The sequence below is a fragment of the Malurus melanocephalus genome, unplaced genomic scaffold (assembly GCF_030028575.1).
Source record: "Malurus melanocephalus ecotype Western Australia unplaced genomic scaffold, MMel_1.1 scaffold_867, whole genome shotgun sequence".
Lineage (NCBI taxonomy): Eukaryota > Metazoa > Chordata > Aves > Passeriformes > Maluridae > Malurus > Malurus melanocephalus.
Window position 1 is genome coordinate 33,144 of NW_026624099.1, and position 27,938 is coordinate 61,081.

General features: G+C 46.6%; 1 protein-coding gene across 3 annotated transcripts; it reads left to right on the forward strand.

Annotated features, from left to right (window-relative positions):
• On the forward strand, nt 1–27,938 carry FOXN2 (forkhead box N2). 3 transcript variants are annotated; one of them, XM_057385788.1, is made up of 6 exons: nt 1–85; nt 11,149–11,699; nt 17,604–17,728; nt 21,265–21,326; nt 23,633–23,701; nt 24,151–27,938. In XM_057385788.1, exons 2-6 carry the CDS (start codon nt 11,163–11,165, stop codon nt 24,693–24,695), a joined length of 1,338 nt encoding a protein of 445 aa, XP_057241771.1. In that variant the 5' UTR covers nt 1–85; nt 11,149–11,162; the 3' UTR covers nt 24,696–27,938. The 3 variants fall into 3 exon arrangements, with proteins under 3 accessions (XP_057241771.1, XP_057241769.1, XP_057241770.1); XM_057385786.1 differs by having other exon boundaries at nt 2–85; nt 21,262–21,326; XM_057385787.1 differs by lacking the exon at nt 1–85 and adding an exon at nt 493–605 and having other exon boundaries at nt 21,262–21,326.

Below are 27,938 nucleotides of genomic sequence, written 5' to 3' on the forward strand. Positions count from 1 at the left end.
CGCTGCGCAGGGAGCAGCTGCTCCCTGACACATCCCCCCGCTGCCATATTGTGTCCGCCGCCGGCCGCACGGCTTCATGACCGCGGTGAGTGCCGCCCGCGCCCCCACGCCCGCTCCGCCTGCCCCCGCGCCTTCTTTGTGTTTAGCTTTCGCCTTTTGCCTGCCTTCGGGGCGGGAGTTTTTTTTGTTTTTGCCGCTCCGGGAGGGTTTCGTGGGGGAAGGGGAACGCGCGGGGAGCGTGGCGGCGGCGGCGGGTGCGCTGGTGCCGGGGCGGGGGGTGTGACCGGTGTCCCCCCCGGTCCCGCGTGGGGACAAGGCGCGGAGGCGGCGCTGCCTTCAGCCGCTCTGGGTGGCGGAGCGTGGGCAGGGGGGGTCCCCACGCACCGCTCCCCCCGGGGCCGTGCACCCGCGGCTCCTCCTCCCRGCGGCTCCGCGGAGCTTCCGCCCTCCCTTCCGCGGCTTCTGCGCGGGTGATTCCCCTCCAACCGCTCCCCGGACAGGACCAGCCCGCGCTTCYTGCGCGCTTCCAGCTGCGATGATGGAAAACGGGGCCAGCCCGGGRCCGGGACCCGGGAGCGCGGCCCCGCCGTGCCCCTCGCCGCCGGGTCAGTCCCATCAAACTCAAGCGCTTCCTTGGGTGAAATAAAGGCGCTTTTGGCGTTGTTCCGCTGCGCCCCGTTGTCCCCGAACCGGCGGGAAGCCGCCGGGGATGTGCGGAGCGTCTGTGCCTTGCAGAGGCGGGGGCAGGCTCCGGGGTTCCCGCGTTTTGGGGTAAAATCCAGGAAACGGCTGACCAAGTGCTCGCGGTGAGGCTGGGATCTGCACGTGGCCCTTCAGAGCTTTCCCTCTTTTTCGGGATTTTTTGATGAAGTTGGGCGGTGAGTTGGTGGCGGCAGCGGAGCAGCAACCCCACTGCCTTMCTGCCTTCCTGCTGCTTGGACACACTGGCGTGCCTTGTGCTCAGGGTCTGTGGGACCAGAAACTGGCTTTTGTTGGTAAGGGTTTGGATTATGACAAGCCCRAACAAAGACGAAAAAGAATGAAGAGTCAAATAATGGGTAACCTTGAAGAGATCCCAATAAACTCAGTTCCCTTCGTGGTGCCTGCCTGTGGAGGGATGCTGTGTGCGAAATATGAAGTTAAACATGCTGAATTGTGGTGGACTTAAATGCTGAGAAAKCAACTTGATTAGCTTTATGGCTAACCTATAAACTCAAGATAACTTCATATGTATTATACTGTATGTATATGTATATATATACATATATTTGTATGCACACACTCTCCAAATCTTGTTATTGATACGCTTGCATTTAGCCACATTTAGTGATGGTTGAATTGTAATATAGTGACATGTGAGCCATTTAACTTCTGTTGTGTTTCTTGGTTTGGGGTCTTTTTTCCCCTTCTAAAAGTCTGGTCCCTAGATGTGATGCTACATCTGTGCAAGAAAAATTAAGCTGTCATTATGTTATGTCAGGAAACTTGAACTAGTTTGAAGGTTGATTTTTTTTCTTGGCAGGTGCCAATTCGCATTTCCCAAGCTCTGCAGAAGGTAGTTGGACACAAGTCTGAASTGAAAGCTCTCTAGTAGCAATTAGTGCTGCACAGGGTTTGAGCTGATGACCTTAGCCGGTGCCAGGGTGTGTTATCTCTGCTCTCAGCCTCACACTGTTGCAGCAGATCAGCTTCTGCTGGGGGCTCACTTGTAGAAACTTCAGTTTTGTAGAAACRGAAAGGAGATGATGATTCTCACTTTGTATGTTTGAGTTGCCTGAAACAAGACTTTTCTGTGCTTTTAGTATTTTTTTTGTCATCAGATATGCCCATAAACTGAGCAGTGCTGCTGTACACAGTGTTTACACTTGCAGAGTGGTGGAGACTGTGTTGGCTGTCCTGCATGTCCTGAGGGGAGCTGGAGGCACTGGCTCTTTATCAGTCCAGGGATGTGGCCCTGAGCACTCTCAGGGACCTTGCTGGAATAAAACTTGGTTGATGTCTTTGTTGGCAGTGTCTAGAGCAGAGGATGAAGTTGTGACCTGCTTTGGGTGCTGCTGCTGGGGCTGTGCTGAAGGAGCGCCCCAGGGATTTTCCAGCCCAGAAGTAAGATTTTTTTGTATAAAAGGGACACCGACCAAGGAGTGTGCTGCCTCAACAGCTCCAGTCCCAATGGAATTTCTGCTTGAGGAGCCTTTTAGTGTCCTCTAGAGAGCTCGGGATTGAAGGTACCAGCATTGCCAGCAACTCCCTTTGTCAGAACGTGCCRGTCCAGTAAGTATTGGAGCAGATAGAGGTATGTGTATGTATGTAGAGGATGAGAAGTACAGCCTGGAAAGTGAATGGAGTGCCTGGGAAAGAAGGCAGAGGCTTAGGGATGTATCAGGCTGATTTTTACTGACTTTATTAACCACGGGCTCTGTGCACTCAGTGCAATAGACTTGAAAACCTGACATGTTGAGCAAACTCTTSTGGTGACTGAGATAGCTGGGCAGCTGAAGATGCTGTACAGGGATRTAGTTTGAGCAGGTGAGAAAGCCATGCCGTTCTCACGCAGAACTGGTGGTTCCCATAACAGCAGCGGAAGTTTTCATGTTGGTTTCACTAGGGTTGCAATTCCACCTTGTCTCTCCTCGCCTACTGATTGTTGGGGTTAAAAGGCGATACATGCGAGAGGAAGTACCACAGGCACTAAGAAGACTTTTTCCACGTGCAAGTTTGTGATACCTTGACAGAAGGAGCTGTACAGAGGGATTATGGCKAGCGAGGTGGCAGAAAGGATGGGTGTTGGGAAGAGTGCCCTCAGCCACCGTTGCCATGCATCACTTGATGCCATTCCCTGCCATAGGACAGCCTTATTGCACTGTTTTGGTGCAAAACAAGCTKTGTGAAACACAGCTTTCCCTGCGCGGCTGCAGGTGGATGAAAAGCAGCCTCTAGTCCCCATAAGTAACTGGCTGTCAGCAGTTTGGATGAATGCTCGCTACCTTTTAGCAGAGGTGCAACTTGTGGGTTATTCCCTTTGGCTCCTTGAGTTCTCTCGCTGCGGCGGCTGCTGTTCCTTCCCTCCTGGTAAATGAGTGCTTTGTGTGTAAGCTCATCTCCAGGATGGCACTGCAGCGATGGTAACTTTTCCTGAGGAAGCAGAAGGAGGSAGCGAGTGCCTCATCCCGGTGGGGCTGTGTGTGTGTTCTGCTCCACRACTGAAATGGTGTTGGGCAACTTCCTGCGCCGTGTCCCTGCTGTGGCAGCTCGGGGTGACTCAGGCTCTGCTCCCGACAAGTGCTCGCTCGCAGGCTGCCCATCCCATCCACTGTGCTGCATGTGGGGTGTCTCTTTCCAGATCCAATGGCTGCCTCGGCTCCCAGACAAGACCAAGAAACCTCTGAGATGCTGCTTCAGTTTTTTTTCTGGCTGGATCTTTGATGTGCGGTGGGTGCGTGTTTGTTCCCCGTCATGGTACATGTGCCTGCTGATTTGGTACCTGCTGGCTGACGGTGAGCTCTCCATCCCATCCTCACCATGCTGGCTAAAAGGATGCAGCGATGTTCCACAGTACTTCCAAAATACAATCTAGGTCAGCAAGAAGAGACAGCTCAGTGTGCTTGGGTAATAAATTACGTGGAATGGAAGAAGTGCTGCCTGATGCCAGCCAGCATCTTTATGACCCCTGGTACACTGCCTGCTCCCTGTGAAACCTTATGATGGCTGTGGAAGCACAAGGGTTGGGTCACTCCAGGTCAGGAGAGCRTTGCCGAGTGCTCTCAGCATGGTCAGCAGCTGGGAAGCCTGGCTGCTGTGTTTGGGGCAGGAATACCCATTTTACTGACTGATTGCTCAGCGGCATGAGGAGCATTTTAAGAGAAGCCTGGAATTTGTGCAGATAGCAATACTTATACTGAAAAACAGTAATGTGGATTTTGGCCTTCTTTTGTGTTGTGCATTCAAAATTTTTTCCCAATATGTTCAGACTAGTCTTAGAGCTCCCTATGTTTTCCTCAAGGGTTAGGGAACAATAGGAACTCCATTAAATTGACATTTGCAGGCATCACCTCTCACCCCTACTCTTTTGCTTGCTCAGGCTTCATGTCCTCTCTCAGGTTATTTTCAGTGCATTCCTATCTTGCTGTTTGTAGCTACTTTTAGTTTCCCAGTTTAAGTGTGGTCCTGTCCTTGCTTTCTTGTTAACAGTGTGACTGGATTCTGTTATGCTTAGATTTGGGGCAAATACATAGTTGCCTAAAGGTTGAGCACTGGATATGGAGAGAGCTTGGTGCCTGGAAAAGTTTCATGAAGTAGAGATGGTGCAGTGGGAGCTGGGAAGCTTGCTGCCAAGCAGCAGCCACTCRTCCCTTATCCTTTGGTCTGTGAGGATCATCCCAGACCAGTTATCAGCCTCTTTGGTTCCATTTAGGGATGTCAAGTAGTCAAAAGTAGGAGGGTTTGTTTGTTTGTTAGTTTGTTTAAACAGAAAGCCAAGTTCAACACTGGTGGAATAAAATTCAGAGCAAGTTGGCCAGGGAGGTCAGCACCAAAGAGCATTGCTTTGCCTTCCCTCTGGGTTCCGGAGGAAAACTTTGGGAAAAGGAGTTGGGAAGCAGCAGCTGAGGAAGCTTCACAATCACAGAGTTGTACCGGTAATATGGTTTTGTGATCTGTCTCCGATGGTGCTTTCCAGGAAATCTTGCAGAAGGGTAACTTGGCGTGAAGCTTCAAATGGYTGGTTTTCCACTGGAAATGGGGAGTTTTGGTACGTCAAAGGCAGTGATGCTGTATGGAAAAGATAGCTTTATGTTTTCTAGCATTGGTACATTGGTACTGACACCAACTGAAACGTGACTATATTCACTTTTGTTTCAAGAGGATGGTAGAGAAACACACCAAAGGGTTACCCTGGAAAGGGAATTAACGTCAGAATTATTTTGCAAGGCATTTGCTCAGATGGCTCACATGAACATACCAATGGYTTACCTTTTTTAAGTTTGGGGTTCTTTTTTATTATTTTTATGTCCCAGTTTCTCTGTTAGACTGTTTTCATGTGCATGATTTAAATCTGAGGCACAGGGAACCAGGTCCAACAATGAYTGCAGCCTTTGGAAAGGCTTCACATTTGCAAAGTCTCTGAAGACAGTGCTGGAATAAGTGTCCCAGAGGCTCTGGGCCATGTACAGGGTCTGGATTAGGCTCAGGGCAAGTCTGAGTTCATGTTTTACTTTACATTCAGATATCTGTCTCAAACACAAACGCACTTATGTGTGTATATATGTGTGTATGTAATTAAAAAATGCAAACTTTCATGAAAAAAGTTAGATGAAATATTTTTCTTGCTCCCTGCCCTTTCCTGGGCTATGACAAGGTTCCCTTCCTTTTGCAGGATTTAACTTCTCTTAATATTGGACCTTTGAATTAGTTTTCATTACTTTTCTTCCCCCACCCCGGCTTTAATTATATCACAGAGTGTCAGAGAACACTGACATGAGAGAGGCTTGGAAGTATTTCCACAAATCCCTGGGAAACCTCTCTTCCCCTTTGAGCCCACCAATGCCAAGGTTAAAATGAAGCCCCTGACTTATGGCTTGTCCAGTTCTTTGGTTGGTTGGTTTTATTTTCAGGCTGGATTTGAGAAGCTGGTAACTGCCTTTAYAATGTTTGTTTTTAAACCATTATTTTTAATACGCCCCTGCTTTGCAAGCCAGGAGGAGTGGGCAGGGCACTGCTGTAGGTGCTGCCCGAGGGAGCATCTCTGGGTGTCCTTTGTCACCCAGGGGTCCATCTCTTCTGCAGACATTGGGTCCCAGCTTGGTGAAATCTATGGCTGAGAGGTGGTTTTATCCTCRGAAGACTGTAATGCCTTTAGTTGTCTTGGATACGTGACATCATACAGTGTTATAATCAAATATAGGCSTTTTTCAGGGCGGGCCGGGAGGATCTCAGCTGCCCTCGAGCTGGGGTGTGAGGTGTGTAGGGCATGGAGCAGGGCAGCCTGAGACAAACGACGTGAGTGGGGGAAAGGTTGAATTAGTAGGGGGCAAAATGTTTGRTGCCATCCTTTTAATGCTTCTGGTCAAGCAGATGGGGTGCTTTTTATTGGTGGGTTCTCRTTAGTTGTGCCAGAATTTTTTTTTTCCCTTCTTTCCTGTAACATGCAAAGACTTGCAGCTGGTCCTGTGTGGAAGTTTATCCCCAGCTTGGCTAGGTGAGCAGTCACAGTCATTTATTTGTGTAAATCTTGGGCTGTTTTGGCAACACACATTGATGTGTTTCAGTCAGGACGTGCCCTTACATTTCTTGCCGATGTATGAGGATATGAAAAATCAATAGCAGAGTTTGCTACTGATGGAGTTGCCTGCATGCAAAAGCATGCACCAATCATCTTAAATACTCTTACTGAGCTGTTTGTGTCAGTGMAGAAGTTGCATGTAAAGCACAACTGCCTGGTTCTGTAACTGAGGCTGCACACCCTGAGCTGCTKGAGGAGAGAGTGGGTGCAGAGCTGCTGTCATTAGTCTAAGGATGGCTGAAAAGCTCCTTTCCTGGATTAAAATTATGTCCGACTCCTCAGACTTGGGCAGTGCATGGTAAGATTTATTTTTTTAATTTTTAAAACCTGGAGGGAAATGGCTGCAYTGTTGGCAGGCTCCAGGTCTTGCCACTGTTGGCAGAGGTGACCTAGTTGCTTGGCTGCTCCTGCAGGAATGAAGAGGCGTGTTTCASTTGTGGAGAAGGTTGTSCTAACCTGGGGCACTGATGCTGTGYGGGTGCCAAAAGGGCACCTTTCATCTGCTGCCACCGTGAAGAAGGATGGAGCAGCAGCAGCAGCTCTGTTCTTGTGCTGACTCGGCATGGACACGGCTGTGGCATCTTCTGACACAGAGGCTGAGCTCTGTCGTGCCAGGTCACTGAGTCCAGCCCTGGTGGCCACAGTATAAAGTGATACCTGTGCACTGACACCTGCCATGCTGCTGAGTTTGGAGAGGGCCACCTTTSCTGGGTTGGTGGTGTCTGCCTCAGCTTTGTCCTTTGGGCCTGCTGGAGCTGAGACTTCTGCCAAGAAGGGCTGCTGCAAAACACATGTGCCTTCCTGCTTGCCTGAGGATGTGCCCAAGTGGACTTCCATTTTCATTACATGGTTGGCCTTCCTTCAATGCCCACACATCAAACCGTTTGCTCCTGTAGCAGAACGTACCAGTGCGCAAGGTCTTGGATCAAAATTCAGTCACAGCTGGGGGTGTTTGTGGGGCCTTGCAAACCTGGTTTAACCCCGATGTGCTCTGCTAGGCTGAGGACCTTTCAGGACTCWTAACCTTTCCCAAACTGAGCTCGCCAGTGAGTTTGAGAAAAGGCTGCACAAAGTATTACCTTGTCTTGAGACACTGAGTCTCCTGTGATCTGTTTGTGTTCTCTGGAGCTGACTGCTGCCTGAATCCACCTGCAGCCTTAATCAGCCCTTTGGACTGGGGCTCTGCTCTTTGGGGTATGAGTGGTCTGGAAGAGCAGGTCTTCACTGGGCTTTGGCTGCTGGACTGGKGTGGATTAGCAGCAAGGTCTGCTCCAGGCTTTTATGTGATGCCAAAAATCAGACTGCTGGAAGAAAGTTGTGTCTCTCACCTCTTTTCTGATGCATCCTAACTTTTATTTGAGCAACCTCAGTTGACTTTTCAGACTTCTAATCTTCTTAYCCTGGAATCATAGTCCTTTGTCTGTAATTACCATGCAGAATGATGTGCACCTCTGCTGTGATACTTGGAGGAGTTTGCTTTGGTTGGCCTTTCGTTTGAAGGTGCTGACAGGAGATAGATGCTTGAGTTCCTTAATATTTGGATGCATGAGGCTCTTCTTCCAGCTGGGAGTGTTCAATACCAGTGAGCAGCAGCGTGCTGTGTCACTCTGTGCTCCTTGGAGTAAAGCACTGGGCAGAGCACAAACTCTTGCACCTTTTTCAGAGGTGTGCTTAAAGCATATTGTTTGTCCATTTGCCTGGCTGGAGGTTGCCTTCTGGCTCTGCTTGCAGGGCTGGGGCTGTCCCCATGGGAATTATCAAAGCATTTGCACTGGAGAGCTGCTTCTGTGCTCTTTCCTTCTCACAGTTTGCTCTCCTTGCTTTTACTGTGGTTTTTCTGCTGGCTCATCCCTGAGCACAAAACACTGCCAGCTTACAGCCAGGATGGCTTTGGTGAATTCCATGACCCTTATGTAAAATTCTAACCCCCAGATGTTGGAAGGGGTAATCTTGTAAATGACAGCTTGGAGGCTGTGTTCTCACAGCCCGCTCTGCTTCTGGACAATCAGAGCAAGCATGGAGAAAAAAATTATGGATTTTGGATGTCATTGAGGATCTGTGTGGATGAACAGGTGTCCTGGGGAGCACACAAGCTGACCAGTTATATACCTTCAGATATGCTTCAGTGGCACTGGTTTTGCTCCTGTGATTTGATTTTTTATTTATTAGTTGATAATAGTCTAATAATGGCCTCAATGCCTTTCTAGAAAAAAAAAATCTGTTTCTGATGTGTTCAYGTAGAAGATGTGTGAGGTGGTGAACTAGGATAAGAAGGTATGAGATGTGTGCATTTTTGTAATGCATCTGCTAAAAGAAACATGACACTAACCTATATTATTTATTGTAAGTATATTGCCTGCAAATAAGTTTTATTTTCATGTAGGGCATTAATTATGCTAATGATTATCTGTTAAAACCTAGTAGCATGCAAACAGTGTATTGATACCACAAAGACTACCTGATTATGAGTGCCAGCTTAGTAATTTTTTTCCCCTTATATTTTTGAGAAGACTGAGCGTGCCCAGGCCATATTTATGTTGAAAACAGACTTTATTGCCCCTTTTCCCCTAAGGAATGAATACAGTGACCTCAGGCTGTCATGTGTGTGTGAGTTGTGTGCATGTTCTTGATCCRCCATGCTGACTGAAGATTTGTAAAGGGAGATTTTGTGTGCAACATGAACCAGGAGCTAAAATTACCAAAACACGGGTGTGAGGTGTAAGCTCCTGTGTAGCTGCCTAAAGAGGTGCTGAACAACAGGGCAAAGTTGCTCATTGTGAAGAGAACAGAGCAGCTCATGTTGCAGCAGAGTTGGGGTTTTTCTCACTATATGAATTTTGTCACTAGCTCTTTGTTTGGTTGTTTTGTTTTGTTTTTTTTTAATTTACAGAAGGATTGAAGAAGTGACATGAGCATATGTATATATGGCTGTGTTTAAAGCCAGCCATCACTGCTGCAAATATAAATCTGCTCTGGTGCCTTGGGGGAGAAGGAAATTGAAGGGAGAGCAAAGCTATTTTTGACCAGCTATTTGAGCAGCTCACTTTGCTTTATTTTTTTTTTTAATACTGACTGAGCTGGTAGCTAATCATACCCGTCCCTGCACTTAATAGGAATAAGAAACAGAAAATTAAAAATTTATGGRTGTTTTCTAGCACTGCTACTGGAAAGTGTAAGTGCAGGTGCTGTTGTCAACACAGCTTTGCAATAGCTGGTGCAAGAGCATGAGAGCAGATGAAGAGAGGAGCAGGAATGGCTGGTGGGAAACACAGTGTGTTTTCTGCAGGAGGCACAAATTCTGCACCTCATGAGTGCCTGGCACCAGGCAGGGGCTGGCATAACATGGATTCTCCTGTTGCCTTTCTGCACGTCCCTTGCATGCAKCACTCCCTTCTCCAAAAGAAGGAGGCCGAGCAAATCCATCAGCAGGCAGGCTGGGCAGGGTGCTGCCATGGGCACCGCCAGGCTGCTGAGGGTCACAGCTGCTCCTTTGGGGTGGCACAGCCAGGCACTGGGCTCACTGGGGGACAAGATGTGCAAGGAGACACAGGGAGTGTTTACTGCAGACTGCTGTAGGAAAACAGGCAGGAACTGCATAGAGCTGTCTGGTGAGATGTGATATGGACACTGGCCTTGTCTTGAGCTCTGSCAGGGGAGCTGGAGCATGAAACCACAATGATAGCACTTACGGGGACAAGGACCTGGACTGCGGTTTGGGTTTTTGTTTGGTTGTTTTGTTGAGGTTTTTTACAGTTCGTGTGAACCTCAGCTTTGCTGGTGAGCTGCATCCATAGCTGGAGTGTCCTGTGTCCGTAGTGTGTGTGTGTGTGTGTGTACACACTCTGCATCCATCTGCACAGTGGTTTTGTTGCTCTTTACTTTTGGTATAGCTGTGCTGGCCAAAGCTGTGGATGCAGTGAAGCTCTAACATGTTCACATCAGCTGGGAAAAAAGTAGCTGTTCCCATWACAAAGTGTGCTAGAAGACCCCTTTTACAAGCAAGGTAGTTGTTGTTGGAGCAATGCCTCTAAAGCATGGGCAGCCTGTTAGGCTGTGCATTCTGGGTGGCAGTTTTCTATAGATAATACTTCTATGGTTAGGGTTTTAGTATTTTGTTCTTTTGGGTGTTTTTTTTTTACTCTGAAATGGTTAGCCATTATTCCTGCACCAGGTCTGAACTGCCACCCCTGTGGATGGTCCTTTCCTGTTGAGAGCTGGTCCCAGCACCCTCTGCTCTGCGGGGAAGCCYGGGTTGGGGCAGCAAGCCCTTGCAGGAGGGGAAAAAGATCTTTTGGATGCAGGCAGCTCTGTGGGACCCAGCTGATAGCTGGCCAGATCTTCCCCTGSTAGAAAGAGGCAGCAGCACTTGGGAATGGCTGTGACTTGTAGGGGGCTGGAAAGATTTCATTTGTGAGACCACAAACCGACTTCATGCTGATTGAAGTTCTGAAATTCCTTTTTCACTCTTTGGACACCAAAGGCAAACACTTCTAAGCAGYRTCAGTGTRCAATATAATGAGYAACTTAAGAGTTAACRTGAGAGCTGAGTGGATTAGATCCTMCCTGTTAAGGTCTTTTCCAGATTTCGGATGTTGACATCAAATAGCCATTATTTCTGTGTCTGAATTGGTGTTTCAAGATAGATACAGCAGTTTCCAAGTGCTTCCCATAAGCTCTGCTTATAAACCAAGGGGAGTTCACAGATGCTTGTGAGTTTACTGGGAGCTCTGTTGGACCCTGGCTCTCATCAGTGGCTTTGGTGTTCTTGCAAAGCATGGGGATGGTGCAGCCCTGCACTTGGGTTTGGTGGGCTCCTGCTGAATGGGATTTTGCTGGTTTGCAGTGATTTCTGACCATGTCCTTTGTTGCAGACCAMTAAAGCTCAATGGGTCCAGTCACTGGAATGACTCCGGATAAGAAAGCTGAAACGGCCGGAGCAGAAAAAGCCGCAGGAYTACGGCAGTGCCATGGGATGGGCAGCCTGCCCGACGCGGGCGACGCCGGCAAGCCAAAGGCCACCGTGGTGGACAGAGATTCGSCAGATGATGAGCTCACAAATTTGAACTGGCTGCACGAAAGTACTAACCTGCTAACAAACTTCAGCCTCGGCAGCGAGGGCCTTCCGATTGTTAGCCCCTTGTACGACATCGAGGGTGACAGCGTGCCATCCTTCTCACCGTCCTGCTACCAGAACCCTGAGAAAAAATCCTCCACTTCCAAACCTCCTTACTCTTTCAGCCTTCTCATTTACATGGCCATTGAGCAGTCCCCCAACAAGAGCCTGCCAGTCAAAGAAATCTACAGCTGGATCCTGGACCGCTTCCCRTATTTCGCCACAGCCCCCACTGGCTGGAAGAACTCGGTGCGACACAACCTCTCCTTGAACAAGTGTTTCCGAAAGGTGGAGAAAAGCCATGGCAAGGTGAGACTTGGCAGGAGGGAGGTGGAACAACTTTGAACTTCAGGGAGAAATGGAGAAGGTTCTGTTATTCTTAAGGATGTTTTGTTTGGGTTGTCTTCGCCTCACTGTGCCCTCTTAATGCWTTATTTGCAGATGGAGGTGGTTTGGAAATGCTGCTTCTGAGAAATCACAGGRTGACAAGTCACTGGGTGTTGTTATTTATTGTTCACCTGGGTACTCCCAGCAGTGGTGCATCCTTTTGAAATCTGACACACATGCAATTGCAAAAAACTGTTAGCCTGCAGTAACCAGCCAGAAATTTCAGAAAGCCCTCCTAGGATTTCTTCTTGATGAAGCCCCTTAAACTAGTGTTTTCTCTATTTCCCGTGCTGGAATGCTGGGGTAGGTTCCTCCTTCCCTGCCWTTCCAGCACAGCCATGCCTATAATCGCACTGGCAAGCAGAGGAGATTATGGGATGCCAGCCAGCTTCCCTGCTTGGCTAGCGGGGATGTCTCCTCTCTGGGTGCAGATGTGATCCCCTGCAAGGTGCCCTTGCTTGTGGGATGTGCGTGGCTGAGTGYTCCTCAGTCCAGCAGCTTTCTCAAATATTAAATTGACTCTTTCACTTGTGGYCTCCTGTTACACTTAGCACAGCTCYAGCTTTCCAATGACTGTATTAATTCCTGCGTTTAATGCACTGTAATGCTTTAACATCTGTCCTGTGTGTCTCTGCATGGTGCAGACATGCTTCTTAAAGTCAAGGATACTCTTTCCTGTACAAGTTCTTTCTTCTGAGTTATAGGATTTTGCCAGTGACTTTCTTCCTCCCTCTCTCATTTCCCATCTTGTTCCTCAAAGAGCTGGCTCTGACTTAAACTAACAAACCACAGACTGAAAGTCAACAAAMAAGTCCTGTGCTTGGAGGTCAGACTCGATGGCAGCAGGCTTGTTATCAGAAATGCCTGYAATGCCTGGCGTGCTTGACAGCCTCTCACTGTCGAGATGGGTCCTGGAGCTGAGTGGCCATTGAGGAGGACTGCCTTGTGCTGATAGGACTGAGCACCACTGCTTCATAATATTCCTTACACTGAATTGTTAGGGTGTTGTTTGCCCAAGCAGCAGCTTTGCTCTGAAAAAATTAAATGAGTTTTTGTTGTGATGTGACGAGCCCGGTAGCATCCCCCTCCCCCAGCCCTGCTGAGTGTTAGGACGGGCTCTTAACGTGGCTCCAGATGCTGTAATGGGGTCACTGAGATATTCAAGCTGTGCCTGTGTGGAGGGCTGGATCTGAGCAGGGGCCACACACCTGCTGCAGGTGGCAGAAGTGCTGTTAAAGGCCGGGGTGACATGAGTTTCAGAAGAATTGGGGCAGGAAAGGCAAATCTAAATCGGTGTATGATTTCCTTCTGTGTATGGTTCTGCCCTTTAATGCTCTGCTGTTTCCAGCCTCATGAGTTACCAGTCAAACCTGTTGTCTTGGCGCTGGGGTGCCAGGAGCTTGAGACTGCCTGGTGCCCTGCTTACCCTGGCATCTCCATGAATATTGCTGGGCTCACAGGATGCCTTCCTGCTCGATGTGACATCTCTGGTAGGAAGAGCAAAATGCACACTATCTCCCACTGCTCCCAGCAAGRTGATGCTGATGTGCTCTGTCAGTGCTTTCCCAGGGCTCCTGAAACTGCACAGCTCTCTAATTCTAAAGAACAGAAACTGTGGTTACCAAAAAAAACCCACCCCAAAAAAGCCCCTCCTGAAACTTTGCTGAAGCTTCCTCATTTCCAACAAACAGCAATTAAATCTTTACGCTCTGCCCCACATAGAAAAGGGCCAGATGACGATACTGCTCCATATTCTTCCTGCAAAATAAGTCTGTGGCACACCTCAGCATCTGGACTCCACGGGAGTTGATCTGGCAGATGATGGAAATGCTGCAGACCCCTTTGGACAAGCTGCTCAGGTGTCACKTGGAGCAAGCAGCAGTTGCTCACARGCTCATTTTGCTGGTCCTGTTGCATGTAACCATGTGCTAGCCAGGCCTCTGGATGCTTCCCTGAAAGGGCAAGATAATTTTGTATTTTTTCCATTTTTTAATTTGTTAATGGCATTTTATATCTGAAAGGGAGTATGCAGCTCTCCTCTATGCCAAGTGMCTGTGGAAGCAGAAAAGTCCATGGCACATCATATCAGAGGAGTATGGTTTATTTGGTGACAGCAGGGTAAGAAGGGTTTTAAAGCCTTTCTAATGAATCTGAACTCACRTGTTGGAAGATTGTAAATGTGTGGTAGTAGGGGATGGATGGTCTGTACCCTTGAGGGCAAGCCACTCTCTGACACCTCCCTTGCTGTTGCTGCTGSCTCCCAGCTGTGAAATCATCTCTTCAAGGTCTGGCAGCAAAAGCAGGAAGAGTCCATCATCATCTTTGCCATAATGCTGATAATTTATTTTGGATTGAGAGCGCACATTGAAGGAAATRGGATTTTTCCACACTTTCCCCCTGAGCTGGTACTGCAGGGCAGTTTCAGGACACTTGCACKGGACTGATTTTGGRTGGTACTGAGCTGSAAGAGTTGCTGCAGGAGCATGCATSCTGTGCCCTGGTGGCTCTGGGATTGTGCACAAGGCCCTGCTGGAGCAGATGTGAGCAGAACATGCATGGCACAAAGAGATGACACCTCAGCACCAGCTCCCTGACCATGCAGAGCTCCTCCACCACGCTGTGCCACATCGTGTTGCAGCTCTGCATGGTCCAAACTGTGGCTGGTAGTTCTGTTTGTGTGTATATTTGCATCAGTCAGCAAAATACCTGCAGGCTGCAGGGGTTCAGGAGTCCAGGACAGCATCCAGCACACATTGGGGGAAGAATGTCCTTGCCTGGACCACTGGAAAAAGTGAAATGCTGTTGTTTCTTTCAATGAGTGTTGCTGAAGGGAAAGGAACTGCTTGCATGGAGTGGCCCTGCCACTGTTTTCTCTAGAGGCTGGGGGTTATAGGGCTTGAATATATTCCCAGAAACTCCTCCTCTTGGTATGTGTGTGGTTTAGGTTTTTGTACGTGATTGGCGTTTTTGTCAAGAGATGGGGGTAAACAATCTGTGTAACTCTTCAGGTATTTGGGTGAATAGCAGGGCAGGTCCCATCCCTAAGCCTATAGAGATAGCAGAAAGCTGCCTTTTATCTGGTGAACTTCATTGTGAATGTGTTATCCACCTGCTTGCACACAGCTGGCATTGTGCAGTGGTTCACTGTGCTCAGGTGCTGGTGAGCACTGTCCATTCTGATGCAGCCAGGCCTGCTGCCCAGCTCTGAGGCTGCTGGGCACTCTCTGCAGCACAGGGACATGTGCCTGCAGTGAGCCTGAGCCACCAGCACCAGCTGAGTTGCTCTGCTTTGGTTGTTCCTTGGGCTTTACTCACTGGGCTGGTGCAGGACTGTGGTGGAGGGGTGGTAAAGGATAAGGAAGGGTCATGGGAGGCATCGTTTCCAACCAATGTTTCTGTGCTCCAGCCCTGAAACGGTGGGGGCTGGAAGCTGACTGTCTTTGCAGAATAGCTCCAGTGCTTCAAAACATTCTTTTCTTTTATTTTTGCCTAAATAAAATCCTGCAAGTCAAATTAGAAACATTAGAGAGATGCAGAGAAGAYGATGGACCAAAAACTAATCTCAGAGCCAAATGTCTGCCCCTGTTTGGAGTTGCAGAGTAACAAGAGCCTGGTGGCCTCYTTTCACCTGCTCTGGAGGGATGTTTCTCTGTGTCTTAAGTAAAAGTTACACCTACATTGCATTCCAACACTTGCCTCAGTGTTGATGTGAAACACTAACCTCCAAAGGCAGTTTAGCATTTTMGAGTGTCCTGAATTAGTCCTTGCTAGGAGGAAAGGCACAGTCTGTTCTGGCTGATTTTAAAGCTGGAGATTGGTTCTGTGGCGTTTCCAGCTCCAGCTGTCGCAGGCTTTCCTCATCACATGACACTCCATTTCAGACCTGGGCTGGACTTCTGCCACCGTTTTTTCTAAGCAGAGGGTGCAGGCAAAGCCCAGGAGCAGCCCCATCACCCCTTTGGCTCAGTGTCTACTTTTAGCATCTCCAGAGGTGGGTGGAAGTGTGGTTTCACATTACACATGACCCAGAGAAGCAGTCACCCTGTGTGCTGCCTGTTGCACTGGATCTGTCAGTGTGGATGGCTTCAGGGTGTGCCCGCCTTCAGCGTGCTGCTGCAATACCCACCCAAAATCCTCGTGTTGTGTTGCCAGGGCAGCAAACTGGAGGAGTATCGTGCTGGGAAGATGAAAGAGGGGAACTAACCCCCAGCAGCTGAACTGGACGAGGCATGAAGGGAAAGTGCTCACCTAAAGGAGCAGATAAACAATGTAGAGCAGTGGTTTGCTGATCAGGGGAGTTCCTGCTGCTCCCTGAGGACAACAGCCTCAAAATTGTGAAAGGGAGGGATAAAAAAAAAAACAGTTGGGAAAGATTGGGATGCTGGGGAAAGAGGTGTAGGAATAGGATCAGGRTGTTAAATCTGTTATTGAAGTGATGGATAGAGCCAGTTGGGAGGGTGCCCCTGTTAGTGCCTAGGTGACTGAATCATCCTGCCAGCCACCATGGCTGTTTATTAATTAAAAGTAAGCTTCTTGATTAAGTATCATACAGGCTACGCTCAGTTTTAGCAGGAAAACATGAGTATAAKGAAAACTTAGGTTAAAAAAAATAACTGAGAGATATGGCAGCTCAGAGTTCTTTGTGAGAGACAGTGGTTTCCTCTACAATTGTGGAGCTGCATCTCTTCCTCAGCTGGGGCTCTSCCTGGCTTGATTTTTCTCTATTGATAGCAAGGTATTTCCTCCTCTCAGCAAAGCCCTGTGACTGAAATAGAACCACAGASTTACATGCTTTGTAAGTCCTTTTCAGTCTGGAGTAAGTCAGGGAGCACCTGTCCTTAAATTGGTATTTCTGCCCCCCATGATACTGGCAGGAGGAGGSCAGCTGCCACTGTGGGCTCACAGGAGCTTCTCCAGAAAGCTTGTGTTTCTGCTCTGATGTTTAGCCCCAAAAAATCCTTAAGAAGGATTTTACTCTTCAGGTGTACAGCTGCCCCATCCTTCAGCCATGTACATTTCTATTYCTGAAACATCTGTTTTCCCCAGAAAATCTGATGCTGCTACATKCAGAGCTTTCAGCTGATCTCAGGTCAATGATTATAGAATGGTTTTTACTTTCCTATTTAATTTTCTTCTTTAAGTTGCAAGAACTAGCAGGCTCAAAAAATAGGTTTATTATTTAGTACATTTGAAGAAACCTGAGAGGAACAAGAGGTGCTTTATCTTGCTTAAGTTTCAATATATCAAATTTAAAATCAAGAATGACTAAAACAGAAGTAYTTAATGTCGTTAGGTGCATCAAAAGTACATGAATTAGGTTTTCAGATTTTGTAAAAGTGTGAATAATCCATCTTATAGCTGGGCATTGAGCAAGATCTTTTTCCAGGGTGGGATAAAGTTAAATGAGTATGTGTCTACATGTGAACGAAGGGAAAGGTGCTTTGGTTTCTTACCTGGAAACCTGRTAAAGAAAAGATTGCTGATCAGTTTGCTGGTGCCTGGGCAGATCCTTAAACTCACAGCAGTGTTTAGCGAGTGTTAAGATAAGGTTTACTGGTTTGGGGAACAAATGGGACTGGGGCTTTAGAGAGTGGGTTTTGGAGATGCTATGGCAGCCTGCAGGATGGGTGATTCCACAGTGTATAGTGGGGGTCTCAGGAGCATTTTCCCAATTGGAGGAGCTGCCTGTGGATGTTGTGCATCAGCTGTAGAGGTGCATGCCCACGAGCAGTCAGTGCACTGTGCTGCAGCTTGGGGTATTAAACTGGAAAGGACTGCAACAGCCTGCTCCTGAATTTCCTAATGTGCCGTGTTTCTTTGTTGCAGGTGAATGGGAAAGGGTCGCTGTGGTGCGTTGACCCTAAATACAAACCTAATCTCGTCCAAGCACTGAAAAAGCAGCCTTTTTCCTCAGCACTTGCATTTTATACTCCACCAGCGTCGCCACCCAGGTAGGTGAAGGTTCTCATTCCAGCAGGTTGTGTTGCTCCAGGGGGCAGAAGGTGTTGGTGTGCTGTTACCTGCTACCCCAGAGCAGAGTTGGAGTGGGGCTTAGGAGGCAGCAGCTGGCTGAGGCAGGGAAAGAGCTCAGGCTTCCCAGATAGCACATCTGGGCTGTGTCCAAGTCTCTCATTAACTGGGGCACAGTTGCAAAGAAGGTCAGGGTGTGCTGGCTGCTTACTGGAGAGCASAGTTTCTCCAGGAGGGCAAGCAGTCTGGGAACTGGAGCAAAATGCTCCTTCCAGCACACTTCATCCAGGCTATGCTAGGGYGCTGCCTGGTGCTGCTCTGTGGAGGAGGTGGTGTCCTGGTGTAAGTGGCACATGAAATGTATCCATTCAGTGCTGTTGTCCAAAACAATCAACTTTTCCACAGTCTGAAGTGCTTAGAGAAGCTGCTCTGAGAGGGTTGTTTTTCTCCAAGGCTAGCTTAAAATGTTTAAAAGCTTTTTGCAGCAGGGATGGAAGCAACAATCTTTGCCATAAGTGTACCCTGAGGTAGGGCATGCTAGACTTCTGAAACCAGGACTTCCTTACCAGCATGGTTTAAGATTAGGCAGTAGATTCTGGAGAATTTGAAGCCAACCTCATGYGTCCTGAGTGGAGGAAGAGGAGCAGCAGCTGGGCCAGCCTGTGGCAGCAGGAGGACAGAAAGCAGAGGAGCACGTTGGGTGAGCTCAGTTCTGAGGAAGGCATGTGGCTGGTTTGTCTWGTTCAGGAAAGAATTTGGGTGAGATAAGAGGTAATTAAGGTGTCTGTACATTGCCCTGTGCCTTAACCTTAGTGCAAGGAGTTTCCTTAACAAACAGGAGGAGCTGGGATTCCTGSAGCAGGATGTAAGGCTGATAACACAGAGCAGACATTTCACAGGGTCCAACAGGACACTGACCCTGGAGCTGGCTCCCCTGTGCAAACCTTAGGGGCTGAAGGTTTTTGGTTGGGATGGGCTTGTCCAGCCAGTCTTGTAACCCACAAGATGTAACCTGTGGTCTCTGGTCTCTGTCCAGCCCAGGACCATCCTGGTTTGCAGCAAGCCAGGCAGAATTACCTGGTTTTCCAGCTTTCTGTTGGAATTGGGAGCATAAAATATCTGTGATACATTCTAGTATTAAGAAATAGTCAGATTGGAGAGTATGAGATGACTGGTGGTATTGCTTGGGTTTATGGGAATAAAGATTATTGAAACGGCTGCAGTGGGGCTCTAGAGGTTAATTCTTTTCTATTAAAAGGCTTTAATGTCTTTGTGCACGGGTATGGGTTTGGGTTTGGGTACAGYTCAAGTGAAGGTTTGGTCCTTGGGAGCTTTCATACACTTTGTTAGTACAGCCAGACTTTGAAATGTAGACAATAATACAGATGGGAAGGGGCCTCTGGATGTTGTCTGTCCTGCCAGAGGGGCAGAGGATCAAGACAGACTCAGCCTAGGGTAGGGTGTTCAAAGCCTTGACCAGTTAAGCTTTTGAGGTCTCCAGAGTCTCCAAGATTAGTCCAGCTGAAGTTGTGTTAAGTGTTGTTTGCTTAGCTTGGATAAATGCAACACACTGAAATTAGGTGTAAGGAARGAGACATTTCATCTGCATGCTCAAGCACTTGGAAGATCAGGGCTTTAATTCGAAGCTGTTGTTTTTGAGAACTTTTTTTTTTTCCTTTACTGAAGTACTAGTTACACTTGCCAACAATTACAAGGAAATCCTGGATCTAATGAAGCCACATGGCAAAATTCCCACTGACTTCAACACGGGAAGGGTTTTGCAGTGCTTGTATTTATGAGTACAAGAAAATAAGAAACAACATATTCAGATACCAAACTGCTCGCTAATGAAAGCTGGTTTATTTTCCTTCAGTAATWAAAAACATTTATGTGGCTTTCCATCACACACAGAACAACAGATTTTTTTCCCCTTCTGTGCTTGGATTTGATTTAAATTTTGGCCTAATTTTGGGGAAGGGCCCCCAAGGATCTGCATTGTTGTAGAGAAAGAGGAAGCCCAGAGGTGCAGCTGGAGAGAGGCTGGAAGTACTGCCCCAATTTGTCTACAGAGTGATCCTAGAATTCAGCTGTGACAGTCTAKGAATTTTTCTGTGGCAAGGCTGGTGTTCATGATTGTTCTACAGTGTGTTTGTGGGGAGTGTGCCTATCATTCAGTGTGATTTTAAAATCAAATTTAATCTGCTACTTAGAGCAGAAGCTTTCCAAAACTATAATCTGTGTCTAGTGACACTGAAATTTGTATTACCATAGATGATTGGCATCCCTGATGTATTTTATTTCTGCACAGCTTGTTCAACAAGTCGTTGTGAAGCCCCTGGCTGCGTTCTGGTTCTGGTGCCACACCAGTTACAGCCCTGGAGGCAGCCACAGCCCTCACTTTGCAGAAACCACAAGTGTGGCTTGTCTTCATCAATACCAGGCATTCCTTTGCTCCTGGGGAGCCCTGTGTGGACATGATTTCTGAAGGGTCTGAGCTGAGACAAAAGCATGAAGGTGTTTAGCATCWCTTGTACAATGGCCATGTGGGCTGCAAAGCCATTCTAGGTTGGACCACTGCTTTCATTTTGTTTTATTATTCCCCATCCATGTTTGGATCTTTTCCCTTTGTGCTCCATCACTGCTACAAGAAAAGATACCAGACACAACCCTAATTTTTACACATTTTCCCGTTCAGCTGAGGTTTCTCTTACAGGTTGAGCTTGAAATTTCTGTCATCACCCTTCAGATTCTTCCAGCAGCACTATAAAAAAATGCACATTGCTACATTTCATGCAATTTTAATAGTGTGTACTATTTTTGTTGTAGTTACTTCTAACGGCTGAGTAATATATTTATAATACATGTAATAATTAGAGCTGGGTGTGTAGCAGGAAAAAAACGCATGAAAACTTTACCTGGCCCTTTATTTTGTGAGGGATTTAGGGATCAGGTGCAAAGTTGCTCTGRTTATGAAAAGCAGCCCTGGATAGCATCACCAAAATAGCTGAGCTTCAGGTAACTTTAAAATCAGCAGGTGTCTGGTTAGTTTATTTGTTTTGTTCTTCCCCAGGTTTTTGCCCTTTATTTTTTGTTAACTGCCCACCCAGTTTGGAAAAGCAGATGGACACACTGGTCCTTCCCTTCCTCCGAGCATGCCTGTATGACCTAATGGTTTGTTCACATGTGCTAAAAATTACGTATCTTTGTTTAAAATCCAGCCTTTAGGCAGGTGTTTTATATAGAAGGCAGTGGCTCTTGCCTACAAGATTTTTGCCCAGTGTGGGTGTTTGGGGGTGTTTTCCAAGCACTGCCACGGGCTGCAATAGTGCTGCACAAACTGTGAGCCAGTGCCAAGCCATCCACTGAGGGCAGCAGAAATGGCTTGCCWGCCTGTGGCCGTGGGGTTGGTTTTCTTTTTACCCTTCTGGGATTGTAATATTGTGTCTGCTGTGCTTTGTACAAAGCACTTGCCTAATGAGGGCTTGGCTTTGAGCTGTTGAATTTTATTTTTCAGTAGGTCGTCGTCCCCTCACTACCTGAGTTCAGTCCTTCAGCAGAATCATGGCCGATCTCTCAAAGGTAAATCTTGAATTTTCCTTCACTCTCCTCCCCTGKTTTGGTCACAAGCAGCCACTGCAGCCCYGCTGATGTTGTCTCTGCCCCTGCTCTCAAGGCTCTGTTAGATGACAAAAACCCACAGATGYAGTACAGTGCCTGTGTAATGTATTAGCTACTTGTGTATTAATTTTAAACCCATGAGGTGAATTTCAAGGTGAAATTGSGGCCATCTTGTTCTGACAGCAAAGTGTTCAGCACATGCATCACTCCCAAGTATGACCTACTTAATGAAGAGTTCAGTAGAAGATGAATCTGAAAGCTGCATATCTCTATATGTGTAAAGTTTTATTGGACACCAGGAACTGAGATCCAAAGGCAGCAAATTTTAATGTATAAAACTGTGGAACAAAGAGGCAGCTACAAATTGTGCTGAGGCTTTCCTTTGAAGAAGCCAGTTGAGCACAGCTCTTGCACCTCACTAATAAGCTTAATATATTGAATGCTTATCCTAAGACAAAAGTAATAATAATTTTTTACAGGCTGAAACGTGAAATGTCCTCAAAAAGGGCTGCATCTAACAAAAAGTGAGCATGTATTGTARAGGGGTGTTGTTAAAGCTCTTTCAGAAGGACAGTGAAAGGCAGAGAAATACTCTTTGTGGGCAGTAATCCTGCATTGCATTAATGCCTCCAATTGCTTGTCATTTTAACAAGGTGGTGCTGATATACCAACATGAGRTGATAAAATAAAATGTCTGTGGTAGCAAGTAAGGAATGGGGATATTTCACCTTGTGCTTACACTCGTGGACCAATGTAATTCTTCATGCTTTATTTTTCTACTTCTTTTTGTCAGTTGGGTGCGTATAACCTATGAATTCAGGGGCTCTATTTCTGACAAAGAAAGACAAAGCAGAATGAAAAAAAAAAAAAAATCACAGGAGTGGGATAGACCCTAAAGTATGCTGGGTTTAAAATGAAAGACATGGAAAAGAATGGGGGAAAAATATGTATGTTTTAGAACCCGTGTTGGAAACAGCAGCTCAGTTGCCTTCCCATGGTGGTACAACGTTCCCAAGGTGTTATATTCTTCAAATCGCTCCTTGGTCAGGGCTGAAGTTAGAATTATCAGGATAAGGAAGCCACACTGACAACTCTGGAGTCCCCTTCCAATGCCACCCTCCCCTTAAATTCAGTAATAAAGTTAATGCCTGTAATGTGGGGAAGGAAACAAATGCCACCAAAAATGACATTGCTGRTGTTTTATTTTCCCAGTTCCCCCCAGTGTTCCAGTTGAGCAGAACTGAGAGCCTGTTCTGCTTCCTGCTGGTCCCTTCCAGCACAGTGTCTKGCAGCCCTGTTCTCCCTGCTCATGCCTGTGTCATCCCTACCTACAGCTCACATGTGATCTTTGCTCTCACACACCAAGGCCCGTGTGAGACCTCACTGTCTCTTTGCTCCTCTTGTGCCTGGTGTGTCTTCCATACATATTTCTGTCCTGTGTAAGGAGTATCCATCATCCATTGCTGAAGTGAACCAAGGARCACCTTGGATTTCCTCTTCTTTAAAGGGCATGGGCATGTCCTGAAAGGAGTGGGAAAAGCTTGTTTCTTTTCCCGTTCACCTGGTTCTGGTTASAAATCTCACTCTTGTCCAAGATGCCTTTCAGAAATGCAAGCAATCTGCTCTGCAAAGGATGGCATTTTGCAGCAGTGCTCTCACTGCAGCTGACAGTGCCACAGTTCCCCTCAACCTTCCCACMTGCCTATTTATTATTTAGCTCCTCCTGCATTCTGGACTGAGCAGTTCAGTGCCCTTTCCCCCCTCATAGTCTCAATTTCTTCCCTTTGACTGGCTGGTGTGGAAGGTGGTGCTGGAGGAGGGAGGTGTGCTGAGTTAGTGCCACGTTCATGGGCACGGCTCTTGTCAGCCTGGCACGTTCACACAGCCAGCCCAGGAGCTGCTCAGGTGCTTTGCCATGGTCTAATCCTTCTCTCCCAACTGCTACAAAYAAAAGCCACTTGTTAAGTATAGCAACAGCATTGTCACATGAATGTCTAATTGTGTCACTGATTCTTGGCTTCGGTGAGTGCAACGTGAGAGCTCGGCCTCTGAATGTCATAGTTCAGGTATGAGACTGATCTGGAATGGTGCTGAGCTGTTCAAGGGTCATGCTTTGTCTGACTTGGTACATTCCCCCCACCCTGTCTTTTTGATGTAGGCCAGTGTAGGCAGATACATACAGATATAGGTATATATTTGTAYATTTTAGAGACCTCATCTTGTCAGGCTAACCTGAGTTCTAACATTCTGCTGCTTGTGCTTCACAGARTCTGATATTGATGCTGCTACTGCAATGATGCTGTTAAATACTTCCATTCAACAAGGGATGCTGGACTGTAAGCATAAGCCATTTTACTCTTGTTTTTCTTCTCTACTCAGTAGCTAACTACKTGCTCTATAAAATTTCAGGAAACAAGTATGGTCTAGTTTTGAAACAGTAAGAGCAGTCAAGAAGTAAATCTGGTTTGATTATTCTTTTAGCTAGCATTGCAYGAGTTTTATTAGAAGCAACCTTCGTTTTCTTTTCCCAGTTAATTTTGATTTTTTTCTGCAAAGTTCTTTCCCTGGCCTCTCTGTGCTAGGTGGTAAGAAGAGTTTTTTTGTGTGCTCCTCTGTTCCTCTAGCTCTTGGTWGAGATTAGCTGAAGACTGCATCCTSTGTGGATGACAGTAAATGTGACACTGTGATTTTAAATGCTGGCACTGGGCTCCCATTGCAGCCAGGCAGCTGCAGTGTGGTGACCTCACCGCAGCATTTGCCTCCTGACACCCGTTGTTTGTCACAGGTGAGAAGCCTCAGCCTCTGAAGACCCCCAAGAAGAGGAGTTACGGCAGCGCCTTCAGTCCCGGCAGCTCCCTGGCCCTGCAGGAGAGCGACGCCGCCGCCACCAACATCGACCCCAGCGAGGACCACAACTACAGCGCCAGCAGCATGGGCTCCCAGCGCTGCGCCTCCCGCTCCAGCGTCTCCTCCCTGTCCTCCCTGGACGACGTCTACGACTTCATCTCCAAGAGCAGCCCCCACGGCAGCGACGGCAGCGAGGGCTTCCACAGCGAGCTGGACACCGACGGCGACTACGAGGAYGATCCTCTGGCAGACAGCGGCTACGCGTCCCAGCCTCGCGTGGGTTCCTCCAAGCAAAGCCAGCCCAGCCAGAAAGTACTGGAGGAGCTGCCCAGCCAGAGAGWGCTGGAGGAGCTGTGTCAGGAGATCGATGAGGAGCTGAAGGAAGCAGCAGGGTCTCTGCTCCACCTTGCCGGCATCCAAACGTGCTTGAGTTCCTTAATAAGTACTGCAAAGACCCACTGTCACAAGCAAAGGAAAAAATAATGTGTTTGTCAGTGTTGAATATATACATATATTTTTTTTAATTGTGGCAATACTCTTCTACTTTTGCCCTTCACAAGGGAGATCAAAGCCATAAGAGGACTCACTGCTTTTTTTTTTTTTTGGCGCAAGCTATAATTTAGCCATTTATTTTTAAATCACCACCTGAAAAGAAAAATAAAGTATTTAATCTTTTCAAATTAGAAGATACGCATGACTTGTGGAAACCTGAAAGCATACTTCTTAATGATCACTTTTTTTTTTTTTTTTCCAATAGCTGACTTTATTTTTTTTTAGAGATAGTTTGCTCAGATGCACACTGTGGATCATATTTACATCTCTGCTGGCCCCATCTGCAGRGGCGAATTTTGTTCTGTCTAAGGGCTCTGACTTCCATGTAAAGGATTCCAATTAATTTTGCAATAAGAGGATCTCTTAATAGTTCCTAGACATCCTTCAGCCAAAAAGTGTTTTGTGGTATGTTGAACTTTATCCCTATTTTTCTTTTAAAAACAGTGGTGATTGCTTACATCTTCCTGTAGATGATGCCTTTTTTTTTTTTTTTTTTTTTTCTGTTCATAAATGGGTAAGCAGTTCTGTTGGAGTGGGTTTTAACAGTACTGTACATACAAGGATGCCTTAAGTATGTTGCAGAATTGTGTACAGCTATCCAAGGTCATCTTTCCTGTTGCTGAAAGGTAGCATGATGTGCCATAAACGTTCTCACCAATGTGAAGCTACTGCTTCCAGCAGATGTTGGGCAAGCTGGGTGAAATTAGGAGCRGAGCCACTTAGGAAACCAATGTCCACTGTTGAAAACAGTGCTGGATTCAGCCAAAATTTAATCTTTCCCTAAGGGAGTATTTTCCTGGCTATTTGAATGCCTTTCTTAGACTAGTGTGGGGTTTTCTTTCCCCTTTTTTCTTTYTTTTCTCCRTATTTGTCAGTCTCTTCATGCATACTGTCCTGAACTGCCTGCTTCCAGTGCAAACACAGCCATGCTGCTGAAGGTCTGTTGCTCTGAGGGCCCATTCCAGTGCCTCTTGAAGACAACGGTGGTGCTCCTGCTGACTCAATGGCTGTTGGATCACACCTGAAATATTCGAGGTTCTTTGTGTTTTGGAATTTAAAGCACAAACGCTAGCAGAGAAAAAAAAAAAAAAGTTGGTGTTTTTTTTGGTTTTTAGGTTTTCTCTTTTTCCAATTCAGTTTTAAGGATGATTTATTTCTTGAAAGGGAAGGAAAATACTCTTGCTTCATTCCTGCTTTGTGTGAGCACCTGTGTGCAGGTGTGTGTCTTCTGGCTRTCACAAACGCTGCCAATTAGACCTGCTATTGGATGTGTTCCTGGTGGGTAGYAGAGGTAAAACTTGCTATTTCAAGGAAAATTAAGTACCAACAGAGTGGTTGTTAGGATTTCAGGAGGTGAAGATGTGAATGCTTGGTGGAACTGCTTTTTTTGCTCATGGGTTGCTTTTGAACTCTCATGGAAAACTGGGAAGGGCAGAGGTTGTGTCAGTGTGGAAAGGACGATTCAGGTACACAGAAAGAGCTGAGCAGCCTGAGGTTCTGCTCGGTGGTTCCCATTTCACACTGTCCAACAGGGGTGCTGCCTGCCTCCTGCTCAATGGYTGCAGCTTTCTGTAGCTTCCTGTGAAAGCTGGGTCAAGGTCCAGCATTTCTGGAAGCTGTGGTCATAGTGGGCTCCACAGCTTGATTCGGTTCTGAATTATTTTTTGCCTCAGATAAAATTTCGAGAGGGTTAATACAGGGAGTGTGTCTGTGCTGCTGTTACCCAGAAGCTGGTGACAATGCCCTCAGTGTCTCTGAAGGGTTGGGACATTTACAATGCATTAAATCCCCTTATGCAATGACAGTGAGAAGCAGTGACTAATCACAAGTGAGCAGTGAAAGCTGCAGCCATCCTTTGAGCTGGCAGCCCGGGAGAAGTGGAATTGTGGCAGGGGGAACAAGGGCAGCATTTCCCTGGGACACAGAGCTGCAGGGCCCTGCTCTTCCTGCTCTTCTGCTCTTCCTGCTTTGCTGTCTTCCCTGTGTGCTTCCARAGGGGAGGCAGATGAGCTGTGCCCTGGCCTGTCCCACCGTGCTGTCCCTGGCCTCTCTGGGCAGTGGGACGAGAGCTGCCCTTCCTTTCTCTCACATRTCTGTTGGGTTCGGGTTTGTTTGCCACCTCAGTTAGAGACCCTGGTGTATATAGTATAAATGGAGTATAATTAAAAGTTATTTTGATTGTTGGGCTTTGGGTTTTTTTAGTGACATATGTAAAATGTTGATGCCAATGGTTGACTTGGMTACGTTTTGGCAAGAAAAGTATTAATGAACCACATTCAATTCTTTAAATGCAGTGAAGAAGTGTATGAGACCTGTGTATGCAGGGTTGCTCTGTTCAGGGTCAATCTGATGTGATTACTGTACAAMCCTAGATTGGCTTTTCAGATTCCAGTCCTAAATTACTGATCTGCATGAGTCACATCACATGTTTTAAATCCAGCTGTAAAATGGAAGTTGTGTGGTTTGCAACTTCTCATCAACCTGAAAAGTACAAGCTTTAATTAAAGCAAAGTATACTCATACACGTTAATAATGGTGTGGTCAAAATATTTATTGAAAAGAAAAGGTAGAATATTTTCAATGTTGCACCTGCTATTTTATCTTAAAGCACATTCTTCACACCTAACTGCCAGTGCCATTATCAAGTCTGTTTTATAAGTGTACATTTCYTCAAACTAAAAAGTGCATAATTAAAAGTATTATGTTACTGCCATATAGTGATATAAAACATTTTATAATTGCCAATTCATTGTAACTATTATTTATTTAAAAACAAATTGTAAGAATGCTTTCTGATCAAACGAACCAGAGTTGTTTTTAAACCATTCCCGTTAGCTTATTTCTAATGTAGCATAAGCAATGTCCTTGGATTTGTTTAGAATAATTTTGCCAGTAGGTGACCAATTCTAACCGTTTTTCCTCCCGTTTAGTCCTTTACCTGTTTTAAAGACGATTTACAAAAGTTTAGTTTTTTGTATCCTAATCTCTGTTAATTAAAATGTTTATAAATTTTATTTTTACCAAAGAGATGCAATTCATTATGACAAAATATTGCAGAATAAACTTTGTTTTATAACATTTGTGACTTTTCTGCCCACATTTTTCATTCAGATGATCAAAGGGGCTTTTCTAAAATAAACAGCATTGCAAACAGAAAGCGCTGTGTTCTCTCTT